At 31.6% G+C, this 19,499-nt stretch overlaps 2 protein-coding genes across 2 annotated transcripts; one reads left to right on the top strand and one right to left on the bottom strand.

Moving 5' to 3' along the window:
• Positions 1 to 431: 431 nt before the first annotated feature.
• Positions 432 to 2,383, bottom strand: Xxylt (Xyloside xylosyltransferase). Its single transcript, XM_088036579.1, has 3 exons — positions 1,757 to 2,383; positions 1,570 to 1,711; positions 432 to 1,524 (listed from the first exon to the last, which is right to left on the bottom strand). The coding sequence occupies exons 1-3, from the start codon at positions 2,184 to 2,186 to the stop codon at positions 1,047 to 1,049; spliced, it is 1,050 nt and encodes a 349-aa protein (XP_087892705.1). The 5' UTR covers positions 2,187 to 2,383; the 3' UTR covers positions 432 to 1,046.
• Positions 2,384 to 3,213: 830 nt separating this feature from the next.
• On the top strand, positions 3,214 to 11,464 carry LOC148175171 (uncharacterized). Its single transcript, XM_088036580.1, has 4 exons — positions 3,214 to 3,304; positions 9,636 to 9,831; positions 10,912 to 11,083; positions 11,133 to 11,464. The coding sequence occupies exons 1-4, from the start codon at positions 3,288 to 3,290 to the stop codon at positions 11,339 to 11,341; spliced, it is 594 nt and encodes a 197-aa protein (XP_087892706.1). The 5' UTR covers positions 3,214 to 3,287; the 3' UTR covers positions 11,342 to 11,464.
• Positions 11,465 to 19,499: the final 8,035 nt, after the last annotated feature.

The following is a 19,499-nucleotide window of genomic DNA, read 5'->3' on the forward strand; positions in this document are numbered from 1 at the left end:
AGTCAAACTTTGCAAATTTTCGCAAAAATTCATGAATAAAACTATGGCCAAACTTCTGATATCGACATCTCGCTAATTAATTTTTTAGAGCTAACTTGAGTTATTATATATCAGTGTACGCAGAATTTTACGCAGATTCCAAATCTGGGATTTAAATTCAGATTGTTCATAAATTCAGAACAAATTGGTGCCGTTCAGAGTCAAAACTAACTCAACTTTTCCAAAAAGCTTTCACAGGTGGTGAAGACATAGCCATGATTGTCACCATCAATCCAACTCGGCTTCCATGAACAAAATACCATTTAACTTCTTTAAATCTGTTCCTATTCAGTTCTTTCATTTTAATTTCATTTTAATACAATTCATTATTATCTTACTGTTGTTTCATTTATCTGAAAAGTGAAGGTAGATATTAGAAAGAAAAGCACTGATTTTTAAAAATGAAATGTATAAGCTTTTATATAAAATAATCTACTTGTCATCACAATACATTAAACTAAAAAATAAAATTTACAAAATGTTATATAACAAAAGATCTTGTATATAGCAACATTCACAACCTTTAAATGCACTTCGTATCGCGCTCACACAATTGCACTAAAAATCTAATCGCGGATATGAATATAAAAATTAATGCCAACAATTCGAGCAAAGCGATTATGTAGTTTTTCAATTCTTATATAATACAAGCGACACATATTTGTTTTAATACAAAAACAACGAATGAATTGTAAATTGACACAAACTTAACGAGTTAAAAGAATGTTTTCAACAAATTTGCTTAAAATTATGTATTGCCAAATTAGTTTATTCTGGATTTGTTGTTATCCCACCAATTTACGTCAGATTTGGACGGTACGATGTGCGCAACTCTCTAAGGCAATTTTTCTGCAGTACAAAAACGCTGATAGAGAGAAATGAGAAAGTTTGGAAAATCTGCTAGAAATCTCTTTTACATAAAGTTGTTTTCCTTCTTTTGTCTCAGGACATTGGCCAACATTTTTGGCAAGATGGCATAATACTGTTTAATTAACCAATCCAAGACCCTACTTTGGAATTCTAGTGTTACAGTTCCCATGTAGTATTACAATTGGGTGTTTACACTTGAAATAATAGTCAAAGACATCTCTATAACCATGATTGCGCCACCACACACAGAGCTGTCTGTTAAAGCCACAATTTAGAGTTTGAATCAGATGAGGGTGCTCAAAACCAACCAAAGTGTAAAAATCCTGATCACCCAAGTGCCCCCTAAATTTATATTTCATAGCGAGATTCGTTACGGTTTCGTTTCTAATAATTTCAGAGTATTCTTTGGACAGCCTTATTGCACTTAAATTGATTAAAACAACGCCAGAATTATAGCCTTGGAAGCCTTGAGGATGTGGCATTTTCAGACTAATGTTTTTTGCATGATAGTATTCCCCAAAAGTTGAATTATGTTTAGTTTTGAAGACCTGGAGGACATGTCTATAGACTGGAGTTAGCTCAGGAGCCAAACCATAAAGTGCAGTTGATTTAAACCTTCAAATAAAGATGAAAAAGTGTTTAAAATTTAATAAACTAAACCTGTTAAATTCTTCAAAAAGCAATCTAATATCTCGTTTGAAATACAGATCGCAGTCCAGTAATACAGCCTTCTTTTGAGATTCAGGGGCAATCCTATATAAGCCTAATGAAATGTAAAATAATGCATCACTGTAGTAAGTACCTGAAACTAAAAATACTTTCTTTGTTCACACAGTTTGATACATACCAGGCTTAGAGCTAAAATGTGGTGTCATGGCTTCAACAATATCATTAATCTTCCTAGCACAGTCTTCAACATCATAAAACATGTAATGAATGGGCTTCTCTGAATGTGAAACCACATCTGATATCTCATTAACTGCCAAATTCTTTGAACTATTATCAACAATGATATGGAACTTTAAGGGCACTGTACTAATATTCAAAATGTTTTCCAACAAACTATGAAACTTGTATCTTAGTGGCGACTTTTCCGATACTTTAGTAAATATGAGCCACACATTATAATCATTCACTTTTTTAGCAGTTGGTACGTTTAAATTGTTAGTTATTACACTTTCCTGTGTGTTATAACTAACGAAGATGAAATACACGACGGTCAAGGTACAAAACAGAAAAGCAACATGTTTTAAAACAGACGTTTTTACAGAATACATTTTAGACCATTTTAGCAGCACTTAGAACTCGGTAAAAGCAATTTGGAAACGAGGGGATAACACCGTGTTTCATTGATGGAATTGCATTGTACTTGATTGTTTATTTTGTTTGAAAATTAACCAAAACTTCCGATGTTTGACAGTAATGACAGATGAAACGTCACTTTTGACAAGTGACAGGTGCGAGGGTCCAGTTTACACTGGAGTTGTGAGCGGGAAGCATGCTCTTGCGATTGATTGGTAGTTTATGCAAAGCGCGAAATTTGACGGTTTATTAAATAAAGGTAAAGAAAAGTTGGAACAAAATATATGAAAAGAAAAAGAAAAAGGTAGCTAAAGAAAATGATGAGCAAATTTTCATGATAAAAAAAAGAAAATGAAATGCACTTTTTTGCATGTGACCCTGAATTATCGTTCTTTGTTCACTTAAATATGTATGCTTCCCTAATTAATTATTTACTTTTTCCTCGCACATCTCATTAATATTTTGTCATTCAAAATTTGGTCTTTGATGGTACTTTCCTATTTCCACTGGGAGTCGCCGCCAAATTTTTAATTTTCAAATCGGGAACCTGTTTCGACTGATGTCATTTGGACTTTATCGTTTTGGGAAGGAGTTTTACTTAAAAATGTATGAAATGGGTCTGTTAAACTGATGACTTGCATAAAGCAGTTCAAGCCTGTCTGAAAGAGAGATGTTAAACAGAGGATTTAAAATCAAAATTAATAAAAACATTGATCGGGCCATTTTTTTTAATGATTCTTATCTTTGACCACACTTTCAATGAGAATAGATGTCACTAAGATTTCATAAACCTCAATAAAGAAATGTTGCTGATAGTCATCAATGCGCTGATAAAACAAAGAAAAAAATTTCAAAAATTCTTAAGTTCGTGCTGTAAATACATGTGAAACATCTGTCCACTTTCTTTGTAACAGTAAATTTACACGTTTATCGTAACATTAACACTTTCTACTTACATGGTCGATTGTAAAGTGAAGGGAAAACACAAGACAGAATTTATAAATATAGGTTTGGTTGGATTGCTGATTCTAGTGAATTGAAACTCTTCAGTGTAAGCGGTTCATCCCCCACACAAAATGAAATTGAATATTGTGTAAGTGACTTACTCCTAAGTTAAAATAAGAAAATTCGATTTTTTTTTTCCATAACTGTAGGCTGAAACAATTCTACTTTCAAGTCCATAATGTATGCAGATAACATTTTTAACACGCTATTATGATTATTATCTCTAATATAGCATCTAATCGTCTACTAAATATTTTTCTTTTATCGGTGCCTCCAGGTGAATAGCTGTACACTTACGTAACAATGTGAAATCGATTTTTTTCTAAGAGGATAAAAGTGTAAATGTTAAAGCTCTAGGACTTTATCGATTAAAACCACATTCCCTCTTATTGCTGACATTGAAAGCGGATGAAAAAGCATCAAAAACCAAACTCAATTTCACCTTTCATCAAACTGTATCCAAATCTTCCGGAACTCGAAAAAAGTCTCGTTTTGAATGTGTGAAACGTGGAGGTCTTGATGTAATTTGACAGTGAATGCCTTGAAAATAGAGGTCATCAACAATACCGCAACTAACACAGACTTCCTTCTAGTTGCAGGAAATACGAAAATGCACAATTCTACAAGAAGGCGCGCATCACCGCAAAAGTAAAATTAACCTCTTTAACTCAGTAGGTTTCGTTGTGGATTGAATTATGAAACCGCAACTTTTACGTAATATGTCTGTCAATAATTAAAACCAATTTATTATTAAAAACTTGGGCAATCCCGTATTTGACATAATTTTAAAATGGTAGGCACAATTTAAAGACAATTTGAACTGAAATTAGACGTCTGTTTCGCTTTCTTTGAAAACTGATATCTTTCGCAACCTTCTGAATTTTTAATCCTTGAAAGCAGGTGAAGTTGGCATTAATTCCAGGAAGACCAAGACATGAATTTGTGACCTTATTTAGGGGCAGAAAGCGAAGTTGGACTACTTTTATTTACATGCATTTACATTTTTAAGTAAAAACTGATGTAAGGTTACTGAAATTGATATAATTGCCTTACACGGAATTTAATTTTCTGCTCTTACATTGTTTGTGGTAACACTGAATTATGATTCCAAAATAATTACAGGTTTATTAGCTTAAAATAAATTGTTTACATCATATCTAGATTTCATTGTTAGATAACTAGAAAGCGAATTATTTTGGTATAATGACAATATTATGTGACTTTAGTCGCATTTTTTAAAGACATGTTGTAGTCCTTGAACTTTTAACATAAAATTCGACTAAAAATGTGAGGACTTTCCCAGTCAAAGTCAAGTCATTAAATTTCAAGCGAGTTAAGCAAGTGGTGATTTTAATCAATGAAAAGAAAATTTATTGTTTCAAGTGGAACTTTATTCCTAATCTAATTTATAAATAAGTAGTTTTGAATTAAAATGATTCAGTGATTTAATTTTGATGATAAGTCAATTCTTGCCTTTGTTAAATCAATAACAACAATAACAAATCAATAATATGGTTAATAAGCTTTATAAAAAATCGTAATTTTTAAACTGTTAATTTGACAATAAACTGTAACTGACAAAATAATTACTGTATGACCTTGACCTCCAAATCTATTTTTTAAAGAAAGTAAATTTACAGGGTGTTTTATGTTTCCCCTTCATCTAGTTATTCTACAAATATTTACGAAAGATCTCAAATACAAATGTCTTTCTATCAGGAATGTAAATTATTTTTTTGGAAAACAATTTTTGCTGGTCCTGCGATTTGCTCTATGTAATTATTTTATACCAACAGTATATAACAAAAATTAGTCTAGTTTTGTAGAGTGAAAGGGATAATAATTAAATAAAAGTAAAATTATATCATTTGATCTTGAAAAATAATTATACAGTTATGCAGATTTAAATCCTTTCCGACTTTGCTTTCGATAGATGTAATACATTGTATACCATTTTGAGCTAAAAAATGATGGCAATGATATTCTGCACACATCGATGTTAAGCAAACTGAGAAGTTAATAATTACATTGATTTTAAGTACAACTTTTCTCAGAAGATACATACATCGAAAAAAAAAAGATTTTTGCTGTCATTAAAGAAACAAAATCGCCTTGAGGTAATTCCTAACATGAACTTTCTTTTTTTGAAAATGTTTTTTCTGCTAATGATTACACATTAACCTTTATAAAAGTACATCTGATAAGTTAGATGTCAGTCATTTTCCTTTCAAAGAAAGAAGAATAATGCAAAGGTGAAGGGCAATTTTCATTGTTTGGCAATTACAGAACACGACATAAAACGAAATATTCTAGAACTGATTTTTATAATATTGCAATTAGTGATACTCTAGTTGAAGTTTCCTTATGATTGACAATCGTAAATCAATAAGTAATCATGATTAGTTTATATAACACTCAATTGTGCATTTAATTAAATTTGTCAGAAGCTCTCTTTTCCTAGTTCCATTAAGGCTGTTCTACCCCTCAACTAAAATTCGTGTTTTGAAAAATATGCAACCCAACATACTAACCATTTGACACATGCCAATCATCCAAAAGGGTGAAAATCGTCTGTAAAATTAGCATATTTTCTACCACAGTTTAGCAATAAACCAGGCAGATGAATTTGCCTTGCTTTGGAGTTTGTTGAGAACGTTTTCCCGATTTTGAAATATTATGTCTCTCGAAAATAATAAATGAAAAATAAAGAGAAATAATAATATAATCATCTAATAAACTTTAAATTTCAAGTAAAAAATGTTTCGTTAAAAATGTGTACCATCACAATTTTATTTTCAAAATTACACTGTGCGACAAATTCAAATTAATTTTGAATGTGTTATGGAATCCAAACAAAGTACATACCCAAAGAACATCCTTACCTCAAAACCTTCACAATTTTTAACATAAGTAGTTGAAAAAATCATAGAAAAGAGATTCTTTTTTTATTTTACTTATGATTTTAATGTACCTATGTATGGTTATCAATATTTAAAATACACATAAAAAAACTAAAATTAAAAAAAATTATATGCAAATCATAACTTGTTTAGCCGCCAACTTTGATACAATTTTTTTACTCTTTATTACAAAATTGGATTTTTTCACAATAATTTTAAATTTATTGTATTTGGCAACGTACAGACTTTTATTTTGGAAACAAAAATGTTTAAAACTTACAAAGTCATAAAAATTTACTTTTAAAATTAAATATAAAATTTGGTGGTGACTTGCGGTTACCGGGATATGTTTTATCAAAAGGTGGGCTACCTATAGAACATAACAGTTTTTTGGCTACTAAAACTTTGTCACGCAGTGTTTTAATTGATAATAAATTTAAATAAATTAGATTTAGATATTAGTTCATCTTGTCATTTCTTGTGTTTCAACGAATCCGCGGGTATTTAATAAAATCAATTCTACCAAATTTTAAAATGGATATTTGGGTACTTCCGAATAACACAAAATATTACAGCTGGGTAAAGAATATGTTCTAGAGCTACAACTTTTTTTATAAAATTGAAAAAAGACTCAATCACGATTTTTTTTTTCGATAAATCGCTTATGCCAAATCGCAGAAATAATCGCAAATAATCGCGGAAAATGCAAGATTGTAGAAAAAATATTGTGTGTATTTCGAGCGCAAATTCAAATTGCCGTTTTCCGGGGTCGATTTCAAGTGTGACTTGCGTTACTGCAAATCCCATTTGCAACATAGCAACGCCAATCACATTGCTCATACCTTGGCAACTTGAAATCGACCCGTTCGAGAGGTTGTCGCGCAACATTAGACTTTTTGTCTCTTTCAATCGGCCATGTAAATTTTTACGCTCTTAATACACAAATAGCTATTAAAATTTGTGTTGTTGTACTTTTGCCATCAGCTACTTATATTAACGTGAGTTTCAAAATTATGAAAGATATCCATCGATCTAGAAGAATTCTAAGTAATACTGGTGTATTAAACTATAACACTAATTTGTTTTTACTTTTTATACGTGGACGTCAAAAAACTATACATTTATACGCATCACGAAAAAATAAAAAATAACATATCTTGGCACAACTAAATATTTCAAAAATTGAGAACAAATGTCCACCTCCATGAATGTTTTCATCATTTTGGAAAAGTTTAAAAAGTTGCTACAGTAACACAATTTGAGATATGTATAAAGAAATCATTGAAAATGTAAAATCATGTTTTGGGTAATTATTTTAACAAAGTTGGAGAAATTGCCAAAACACAGAAGTAACAATATAAAGCTATGCTGGTATCTAAAAATCAAATAGTTACGGGAGCGCTAAAAAGCTTTCAATCGTCTAATCTTTTTATTTTAACCTGACAGTCATGTATGGGAGACAACTCGGTGCTGACCTTTTTGGTCTTATGGCTACTTGAGAAAACATTCCACCCTGCCTGCGGCAAAGGACCAAATGGCCAAATATGCAATAAAATGCATAACAATCAATGTATGAAATGCAATTAATCCGTTGCCCTATATAGAATAGACTGTTTAAATGTAATGTTGTAATGCAAGTTATTAATTGAGGTCTACTTCAAGAGTCAAAAGCGAATTTTTTGTCAATAAAGATGAGTTTGATTGCACTAAATCTAAACTCAAAATACTACACTCAACTGAGAAAAAAAAGGTTCTGAAACTGTTCAGAAGTCACTGCATTTTAATTATATTATCGATTGAAAATCATTTGCAATCGTTAATCTAATTATTAAAATGTCGACAAAATGTCTTAAAATTTATTTTTAGAAATCTTGCATGAGGGTTAAAATGTTATTATATTCAGATGTCTTCAATTCTTGGTAAGAAGTAGGTATAAAGTTGTGGTCCCAATGGTCAATCGCCGGTCGGCCGAGTTGTAGTCGTCGAACCGTGATTAGGATTAGAGACCCCCTGTTGTGAGGGGCTGTAAATCATGGCAACATTGAAGTGTTGGTTGCCGACTTTTTGTAAATTGGGAATCATTTTTACATGAAATTTTATTTTTTTCTAAAGAAACTGTTCATGTGGGGAAAAAACCAAGGAGTTTCCCGGATGTAGAATAAAATCCCTCATCTATCGAGTCGTAGTTCAAGCAAAAATTCCTAAAACTGTGCCCGTAAAACGACATGGCGTTTTTTCAGTTTTCATTTTTTTTAAATAAATTTATAAGAAATTTTTGAAAATCAAAGAGTTTCCCGTGTATATTTCGATATTATCTACACGTACAAAAAAAATCAAAACTCCAACTCTTAATTTGTGGCCGTAAAAAGTAATGGCGTTTTGCGCTATTTCCTATGCACTTCGGCCGGGGTAGGACAGAGCCTTAAAACAAAATTTAAAATGCAACCTTCATTTCTTCGCGGCCCAACTTTCAGAGAACGTGATGAAATTATCCGATGAGCGAATTTTTCTCAAATTAAAGATGCACGCCGCATGAGCTGTGAAATTTCTTCGTCAACAATAAAATTTACCATTCGTTCTAATCACTCCGCTTTCACTTACTCATCACATCAAAATGATTACTAATTACTATCCAAGCACCAAGAAAGTCGCTTCCACAGTTCCAGAACTGAGTAACTTTATCATATTTTTATTATTAATAACCGGTTATGTTCAGAGAATGATGTCATTGGGGTTTACCAAGAAAATAATTCTTGGTATTCCAGAACATTTGATTCGGATGGGAACTAGAGGTATGCGCATTGTTAAGAAGAAATGTCAGTTATTACAAAATAGAGGGATCGGTTACAGCAAGGATATTGATGAACAGGTTTGTCGTGATACGAAAGTGTAAAGGCCCGACAAGAAAGGAGCTCTGCTAAGAATTCGATTAAAGGCTGACATCATTGGCGCCGATTATCTCGATTTCATTTTTCGACGAAATCGAAATTAAATAATACATATTTATAGTCACGTTGATCATTTGATACAAAGAACACAATACTTGACACATGAGTAGAATTAGTTTCATTTCTGGGATTAGTTGCAGTTTGGTGTCTTTACAATGAAGATTTTCAATTTTGAAATAAACCTTGACCGAATCCTGTCTTAACACGTTATGTAATTAAACAAAACTTTCGGAGAGGTGAGATTTAATTGTTAATTTTGTTAAGAGCACTTAACTAGGCATCACTTTAAATAAATTACTTTGTGACCTATGACATCTTACTTTCACTGAGAAACCACGTGATGGACGTTTTTCTAGTCATACGGTATTACCTCACACAAAGTAAGTTTAATGTACTTATAAAACCCGCTTACGTTTACTCTTACGGCACTTTTATTATCTTTAAATGGGTTAAATGAGACACACTTAATTTTCCACGTTTTGTTTTCTTTACAAATCAATTATAAATAAAAACCACAAAAATTATGAATCAAATAACTTTAATTGAAAATTAAAACTTTTTACTATTTCAGAGTGTTCTTTGGTCTAGTCTGTTTAGTCGTCCTAAGTTCCGCTAGACCAGCAGAAGAAGAATATCCAGAATATGAAGATGAACCGGCGCCTCCACCAAAAAAGGCTCCTACGCGAAGCTCTTTGATTGGTAGACGCAATCCATTGTCTAGTCGGAACACAAAAACGTCAACTACAACAACAGCTGCTCCACAAGTGGTAATGTCCGGAAAATAAAAAAAATAGTTACGAGAGCGCCTGAAGGCGTTGAATTTTTACAAGTTGGCACCACTTTAATTCTTTTTAACTTTAAATGACAAAAAGACAGTTCTATCAAAACATTTTAATTTTAAATTCACAGCCGCTAAGTGAAATCTTTAAACAAGAGCATATAGAAATAACGACCCAAATTTGTGGTCATTCTCAGTAGCACCCAACCTTGAATTCCTGTAACTTCAAAGGTAAAACCAAACATGCCAATTCAACAAAATAGAAACACAGATTACAAAATTTTATCGCCGTTAAACTTGAACCAGTTGTTTTTTGTTGTCATTTCGGAGTTTTTTTTTCAATCATGATGTAATTTTGACCGGTTCTGATTAGGTTAAGTACTTTTACTACGTCGAAGCAAAAACACTGATGAGATTTTTGAGTGGTGACATAATTTCTTAAGTATTTAAACAAAAAACCGCATTGTGCATCTTTAAATTTGAACGGAGACCAAAAAAACTTTCTACAGAAGCGCATTTGAATATATCTTGAAAGTTGAAAATTAAAAACGCAGATCTGTATTAAAATATTCTTGATTAATCCTGTTCCATGACATTTTGGTTTGGTGGTTTTCTGCCACAAAATCGACAAGATCGAGGTTAATCTAATCCTGCCAAAACGGAGGATTTCATAACGAATAAACGACATGACGTGTAATAAATTTTCGTAGCAATAATAATCTGGTGGCGCCTAAAACTTTCTTTTGGTCTTGTGCAAAATCTGTAACGTTCATGTCCGCATCCGGTTCTGAATGTAAAAAGGGACATCAACCCAAAATAAAAATAACATATACGTCATCAAGCAAGTGAGAGTTATTGTCAGTTAACATCGCCTTTACTTTCGACCAATTCAAGAATTCGTACATAAATCAACATTTACATACAACCATAAACTACAAAAAGTCCAAATAACAAACCATTCCACGTAGTCGTTCAATTGCGGCAAATAAACTAGTTCAACTTAGTTGCACAATTCAGACAAGTTTTCATGTAAATAACTAACATAATTAAAACGTGTTTCTGATTTTAGGAAGAAGAAGAAGAGCCCGTGGACGAAGAAGCAGGAGAAGAACAACAAGATCAAACCAGTTCAACCACAGAGACACCGAAAAAATTCTTGAAAGGAGGAATTGTACGACCTTTCAGGAGTAACGACGACCTCTTGGCAGCCTTGAAACGTAGGAGGGAACAAGCTGCACAGAGTACGTTATACTTCAGGTCGCAAAAAATAAATTAATTACTTCGTTTCAGATAAACATTCGAAAGTTAATCATGCAACCGAAGCTGAAGAATCGGCTCCTGCTGCGGTACAAAATGAACCTGCTCCTAAACCGACAAGAGCTTCGGCAGGAAGGAGGAGATTTAATAGTCCGAAAAATAATAATGAACCGGCTGCTGAAGAACCGTCTTCTACTGCAGCTCCAGTCAGGACGGGAAGAAGATTTAATACTAGAAGTTAACTAATTATAAAGTAAAATTAAGCGAACCAACTGTACAATAATGTGACATTCTATGCAAATGACTATTATTTTACATCCCACTATTTGTTATAGAAATCAATCGAATAAAGATGTTGTAAATAATTTTAGAAATTTAATTTCAATAAAAATAATTTTAATGAGATTCTCAAATTTACTGGTTTTGGAAAATTGAAAAGTAGGTAAATTTTTTTAAACAAAAAATCTGCTTTTTTAAGTCATGATAAAAAGGTCTAAAGTTAATTTTTTTCACAGTTAGTTGACTAAGCATAAAAACATGTGAAATTAAAAAATATTGGTTAAATCTAGCCCTAAAAGCAAAAACAGTATCAAAAAATATAGACTGAAAAGTATACATAACCAGATACCGAAGTATATTCTGTGTTGCATAAGTTCACTTTGTTTGTTTAGATTTTGGATTTTTTACTTTCCACTTTCTCGTTTTTTTATCTTTTCAAGAGAGATTATTATTTTTCAGACTTTGAAACAAAAAAAACTCATTTTAATCTTTCCTATTTGCTTGGCACGTCGACTTTAAAAATGGATTTTCATTTTTTAAATATTCTCATGTTTTTCGTTTTCCCAGATTTCTCAAATTTTAACCCAATGAACACAAAAATGAGTTTATTTTTTTTGAGGTACTCTTGGTTTTTTAGTTTTTAAATTATCTTCAAAATTGAATTTTTATTTTTAACGCAGTTATGCCTACTTAATTAATTAATTTCAGAAACACTATTTTTTGTGGTTAGAAAATAATAAGAAAACAAAAAATAAAAATTAAAGATTTTTTTTAAGTTAAATTTTTTAACAGGCAGGAATTTGATATTTATTTTTATAACCTCGCCTTGGCTAATTATGATTATTGTCAACCGTCACATTGTTTCTGCTCAATGTTAATTGATGAATGAAAAAGGCTTGTCGTATTGAATTTCAGGGCCACACACGCAAAAATGTAAGATTTAGAAAAAGTTCTCCACCTATTGTAGGAACTCACAATTTATATTTCACAATCCTTTGTTAAATAAACTGAACAATCAAAATAATCAGCTGAGAAACGAAAGTTCTTTGATTTAAGGTGCGCCAATGAGTACGTACTAGATCGATACTAGCCCCTAAATATGCAAGAAACGTTAAATATTTATGTTCTATTATTATTGACTGATTAAGCAAAAGAAGATTCTTAAAATATTAAGGTTTATTGTCATTGCTTTATTTTATGAGAAAATGATTCTGCAAGAAAGTCAAATTTTAGAAAAGTAAGTGCAATATTAAAGCGCATAATTGGAAGTCTCGTTACAAGTTAATTGTAGGTTGTAAAAGTAGAGTTTTTTCCCACTCAACACCCATAAAATTAAGTTTATGAACCATGAAATTCACGTGATTTGGGCTAATTTCCAGAATAAAGTATAAATTATAACAAGTACTGCTGGTAAACTGACGCATATCCACTTTAATTCAAAGTCTGAAAAAACAGTAATCTCCCAAAATTTTATTGTCATAACACTAAATTCAACACGATTACAAAAAATTGAAAATTTTTGGTTTGTCTATTTCTATTTACAAAAAATAAAACTATATTTATAAAGTTATAACTTTATTTTTCACCAAATTGGTTTATAATCCTTTTTCAAAAAACAAAACCATTTATTGTTGTTGCAACTTGTAAATCAAATAATGGAACAATGATTTAAGTTCACTTTATTTACTTATTCACTTACATTATTTAAAGATGCCGTAGATTATCTACAGTATTATTTATGGTGACACCATGAGACTCTGACCTTATACTGAATATATTTCATATTTCGTTCTGTTATTGGTACTACTGTGACAAACACGTCGGAAAATGCATCGTTGGAGACTAATAAATTTATTGTATTTATAAAAATGAGGTTTTGACATTTCGCCACGTTTTCTAAAAAAGCTGACCTTTCGTAGAATCATCCATTGCAACTATGTACATACATACATTCACACCTATTATGAGAATTAGTAGTAACGACTTGAAACGGATGGAATCAATTTCATCTTTCTAGGCCAACAACTTGGACGCGTCATCAATTTTTCGAAATTAATTAATGAGATTAATTCCCAACCGCAATGGATTTTCCATCTCCAATATTTCCAGCTAAAGCGTATTTTCGGTGGATGTTTTTCAGGAATTTTCGGTGCTCCATATATCGGAACTAGGACAGATAGCAAAATGAGATTTCTGCTACCGTTTTTTCTCGCGCTTTTGTTGCTAAAAATTCACTCTTACATGTCACGAATTCAAAAATCCAGTTTTTTGAATAAATATTTTCTTATTGAAACTATTATGTAAATCTCTCTGGGCAGAATCCAGAATTGTTCTAAGTTTTTCAGTATATCTGGGTATAGTAGTTACTATTTTACTATAGTAGTACTATTTTTTCGAATTTTCGAAGCTTTATACAGGGTGTCAGGCGCACCACCTTAAAAGAGGGTAATTGGGTGGTCCCCCAGAGTACCAAAAAAATGTTAAAAAAAATTCCAGACTCTCTGTTTTCGCAAGAGAACCAAAAAAAAATTAGAAAAATGATAACAGTGGTGTTCCCCCAATAATTTAAATTTCCAGTATTCAAAGCCATAGTAATATTGCTGTTGTATTGTTGGCGTTAGTCAGGTCGCTTCATGAACGAGTAATGTAACTATGGTTTCATGTGAACAATGCCACACTGATCGAGATTGTTGATTCAAACAGTTTTCATGCATTTCGTACAAAATTTTTCCAATTTTTTTTTGCATCATAGTTTTGCGCAAAATGTCTTTCAGACAACAAATTCATTTGAACCTAAAATTATTGCACAGAAATAGCTAATTTTGGCATTAAACTTTTTCTCTTCTATCCATCATATCTCGAAAAATGGAAGACATGGATTTTTTTAAACATTTTTCCGGTGATCTATGGCATTGTCCGATGATACAGTATCACGATGCTGCGCGACTTTCCGGACATCCTGTATCTCCGGAACTATACAGATACATAATATACGACATATAGAAAGATGATGTTTACGCCATTGTTTTTTACCAGCTTTTTCTTATAAGAATCCGGTGTTACATATTTCGGATTGGAAAATTCAATTGAACTTCTATACGGTTGTATCATTTTGAAGTCAAAAATAAAATCAAAAAATGTTCTTATATTTATATCTGCAAACTTATTTAGATTAGCCAAATTCTAAAAACAAATCCATCAAATCTGTGAAAAATAGAAACTTTCTGGAAGTGCAAGTTGGGTTTCTATTTTTACACTTCTTTTATGGTGATGTCAATCATGGGTCTTATTGACCCAAAGGATTGTCGCTACATCAACCGAAATTTGTGCTGTTTTCAATTTTACCGTCATCCTTTAAACAGAATCTCCAGTAATTATTAGTGGGTATGTCCAAAGGCAAGGTCATACAAGACTGCAAAGTTACATACTTGCGTTCGTGCGAAACGTTTCGAAATTTCATTGTGAGGTGTTGCTATAGGTCAACGTGCACGTAACATCTATTTTTTGCTAAAACAGATCTAAGCAAAAAGAATGGATTGAAAGCTATTGAACACTTCTTCAGTTCTATTGGGCTGTAATATCAAAGATGACAGCGAATGTCAAGACGTGGCCTCCACTCCTACATTAGACCAAAGTAGTACTTTACTTAAGAAAACACCCACTTTGGAACATTTACTTGATTGTACAGCTGTAGGAATTCACGAAAGTGAAGGGGATCATGTATGCAAATGATAGAAAGTAAAGATCTGAGCTTCATTGGTTACACTTTTAGGGACATTTTGACACCTTGAAATGCCGAAGAACAATTGCACGAGTTCCAAACTGCGTCAAGAAGTTTGCGCAAATGTAAATCACGGGAAATATCAAAATTTATTGCCACACGAAATGAGGGAAATTAGACCGGTCAAAACGAGATGGCTTACAAAATCAAGGTTCTTCTTGGTAAACTAAATTTTATATAATCAATACATTCTTACAAAGAATAATTAATCAAGGCTACTTAAAGGTACTTTCGCACTGTTGTCAAAGTAAGGTCATTATTTCAGTTACTAATAGTAACGCGGTGGCAATTTAATCTCCCGACTCTGAAGAATTGAAGAATACCTTGAAAGTTTAACGCCTTATTTATTTTTAGCGACGTCGGAGTGGATACACACAAAAACCTGCAGAGATGATGATCACCATATATTTTGTCAATACGAAGATATTTGAATTAATGGAAACAAGGTTATTGGCTTGCTCAGGCTAAAATGAAGAACGAGTTTTCGAAGATTCTCGTCGAATGAACGTTAAACAACAATCCAAACTGTTATTGTCTATTGTCTATTCTTCATTAGCTACAATACAACTTTTTCCAATGCAATAGATTTCATCAAGTTTCTTCATTTCTTCGTGCCATTTTACAAATTAATGTGAGATCACACAAGGCTATCTTCTTCAGATTTAATTAGTCGGTAATTTCCTTTTCGAAGTAGTTCAGTTTCCCTTTTAATTCCATCTCAGACTGAATTATTAACATTTTTATGTTGTTGTGTAGTCTCGCCACCAAGGCTATCATGTCCACTTTCTTTACAAAAACATCTCTTGTGGATTCAACAATCTCTTTGTTTATCTCCAGGAAGAAAATTTTCATAAAATACTGCAATTCTGTACGACTTATTTGCAATTACAATGACATAACTGGGCGTGCCGTCATTCCATTCCTACTCACGTCTTTTCATAAAAATGAGACAACACATTGTCTTCTCTGCAGTTTGGACGACGTCCGGAGATTAGCATCTCTTTTTGTTTAATCGCGTTGTAATTAGTCGTTACAACATAATCTAATTGCCAACTTATCTTGATTTATCTAATGTTATCAAGTTTCTCTCAACACTGTTTTTAATTACAAGCTCATTATTTATGCAATTACTACATGGATTGCCACAGAGATAATTTTTACATGAAAATTACTTTCGACAAAAAAAATCTTATAATCTAGCAAAATTTTTAAATTCGGTATTAACCTGAAAAACTGAAACTGATAAAAATCGGAGAATCTAAACATTTGAAGACAGTAGAATTTCAAAATTTTAAACACACACTTGTGGTCACTTCTAGAACCGTATTTAATTTTAAAGAGTAATTTTAAAATTCGCATACGTTAGAGTTGACCAAGCTCTAGGATCTGACGCAAAATGTTGTTTTTATAAGTGATATTATTGGCGTCGCGCCGCATTATAAATGTAAATTTAAACGATTTTCGAGAGTTTGTGAAATTAATCGCCATTTTTTTAAATAAATGGGTTAAAAATATCGAAATTTTACCTTTAATGGAAATTGGGCAAACGGTGATAAAAACAAATTTTTGCGGCAGATTCTGAAGTTTGATCAAATAAAAGAAGCAAATTAAAGACGATTTTAGGGCAGCAGTGTTGCCGAACCGTGTATAGAGGAATAAGTAACAATCTTACGTTTTCAAAATAAAAAAAAACTTGAAATTTAATGTACAAAAAAACCCGAAACAAACAAGTTTGATGTAAAAATGGCTTTTATTGTGTTTTCTAATAAAAGGTGTTGTACAATTATGTTGTAAAGAAAGTGATTACACAATTAACCAAGAATGGTAAAAGAGTGAATGCCTAGTAAAATTTTAAAGTCACTTAAATGTAACTTGTATCATTGAGACCTTTCCTAGAAAACTCTGATCAGTTACTTTATTAGTCTCTCGACTAATTCCACTATTTCTTCTGCCTTCTGTTTTAAGTTATAAATCACATAACTGGTTAATGAGATGTCAATTAAAATATAAGAAAGAAGGAGCATAAAAACAATACATCGTAAAGTAAACGAGCTTAAATAAATAGAGAGTTTATGATCGTCCTCAAAATGTGAATAAATTACGTTAACAACATTACATTATTAAGTATTAACCAATATGTCATCTCGAGAAAGAAAACTGTGTAATATACTTTTACATAATGGCACGTTATGATAAAGTAAGGCAAGCACAAAACAAATAAATATTTTTAATAAGGAAGTTAAACAACGAATTGATAATCGCAAAGAAGGAAATACTACTGAAACCATAAATTAAAATTATAAAATAGACAAAATCCTCAATATTCTGAAAAGATCAAGTACACTTCACCTTGTATGCTTCATTGAAATTTTTTCTTCGTTTCATTACCAATCCTATTCAACATCCGTAAAAAATATTGACCATCTGGAAGTGGCTTCTGCACAGAGAATTTACCATTGCTAATCAGTTTTACGAGGCTCTAAAGATAATTGAACTGTCCTACTAGTTTTATTTTGCAGGAAGTGTAAACAAATATGTATATTTATAAACCAGTAAACTAAATCAACATTCACTAAAGCAGTAGTCAAACTGCCAAAAACACAAAAATTGCAAAATCCTCTAATTTGAATGTCATATTTCAACAAAACTGGTTCTTTATAAAATGGACTGGGCGGACTTAATTCGCAAAATTGTTCAAGTAAAAAACTAATTTAAGAATAATATTAATTAGCAATAATTGCGGACTATAAATAATTTATTTTTATAATATTTTAGTAGTTTATCTATGTTCTATATTTAATTGTAGATTATTCACTTTCTATCTGTGTCAATATTTATTTTGCATTTTCACATTTATGGGCAGTTTTTACCGAAAGCACTAACGACATAACTTGTTTAATTAATAAAATTAATTGCTGTAAAAACTAAGTTCAGCATTCTCATAAGTCAGGTTCTAAAAAAAATTATTTTATTCCAAGCATGTCTTGACTGTTTGGAGTTTCAAATTCTTAATAGCTTGTAGGTACGACCCAATTATTTTTTAATTCGTCTTTACAATGGGCACCTTTCCCAAAGTTTACAGACTTCTTATTCTAAAAATTTCTCTTTCTAAACAAAAACTGAAATGATAAACGAGAGAAAAAACGCCGATACCAACAGTTCAAACGGAGATTTGAAAACCTGAGGTTTTATTACTTCTTTCTGGAATTCTAAAAATCTTCAGACTCTTAAGACTCTCTCAAAGTAAAAATTCCTAAATCTAGGTATGTAAACTAAATGAGTTAAAAATACAAAAGCAAAAGCGAGAAATTTCTGCCTATTGCAACACAGAGATTCAAGTGGGAAATCAAAAATCTAAAATAATATTATATAAATACGTAATAATAGATTTTAATACAAGAATATAAATAATCTAAAAACCTGTTAGGATATTATTTTTCTTAGTTTGAATAACTCAACCAAAGGTGTAAATAACCATCAGGCTAATGACAAATTGATAATTTTAGCTTTATAACTTTCCACATAATTATAATTTAATCAACTTTCAACTTTGTAACACTCATGGCGAACATTACACTGATATTGCATTGCAGCTATCCTGAAACGTTCGTTTTTCCATTTATAAAAGCCCATTTTTATTCAAGTAAACCACTGTGATTTGGAAACAATATCCCCATCAATTTCCGCCGTTGTAAACGTGTCTTCATGCATAATAAACTTCCTTATGTTTGTACAGCAGTAAGTAAAGACGCTTACCATTAAAATTCTTCTATACCGTTCCAAAATTAACGTGACTAGAATTAAAAACGTAATGACTCAACAAAGACTTCTTTATATACTGCGGTATAAGTTCCCCGATTTTCCACCAAAATCTGATGAGGAAGTCATGTGCTTAAAAAACCCGTTACTGCTTTCTTAATTACAGCAATAATTAGGAAAATGTGATTTTCAGTGTTCGATTACTCAGCCGTGACTTTAATAATTTATCAATTTCACTTTCTGTAGATTCATCGAACAACGTGGCTTACTTAAAATTATCATTTTTGACATTTGGATTTGGTTGCAAATTCGACATGAAATATCAAGGTTGCTGCTCTAACTAATTGCAACATTTTGTAAATCCAAATCAGGAAACTGTGAGGCTCATCTGAACTTTATTTAGACCGTAATCCGACATTGAAAGGTTCAATCAGTCGGCACTTTCTAAGCGATTATCAACTAATAAGTCTCAAAATCAGGAGTTCGATATGCATTTTAGTTTACACTTTCTCCAGTAAAAACGCTTTATTTTCAGTAACAATATTTGTCACATGCAATGATAAAAAGAGAAACCTCGAAAT

Source organism: Gnatocerus cornutus, chromosome 5 (genome assembly GCF_029298725.1).
Source record: "Gnatocerus cornutus isolate USDA-ARS CGAHR chromosome 5, icGnaCorn1.1, whole genome shotgun sequence".
Classification (NCBI taxonomy): Eukaryota; Metazoa; Arthropoda; class Insecta; order Coleoptera; family Tenebrionidae; genus Gnatocerus; species Gnatocerus cornutus.

Bases quoted from the DNA above. Each gene is read 5' to 3' on its own strand.
- LOC148175171 (XM_088036580.1), top strand. The intron at 9,832-10,911 runs GTAATGTCCGGA...TTCTGATTTTAG, and splicing joins CAACAGCTGCTCCACAAGTG to GAAGAAGAAGAAGAGCCCGT. The intron at 11,084-11,132 runs GTACGTTATACT...ACTTCGTTTCAG, and splicing joins GAGGGAACAAGCTGCACAGA to ATAAACATTCGAAAGTTAAT.
- Xxylt (XM_088036579.1), bottom strand. From the start codon at position 2,186: ATGTATTCTGTAAAAACGTCTGTTTTAAAACATGTTGCTTTTCTGTTT. The intron at 1,712-1,756 runs GTATGTATCAAA...TTTTAGTTTCAG, and splicing joins ACATTTTAGCTCTAAGCCTG to GTACTTACTACAGTGATGCA. The intron at 1,525-1,569 runs GTTTAGTTTATT...CTTTATTTGAAG, and splicing joins CTTTTTGAAGAATTTAACAG to GTTTAAATCAACTGCACTTT.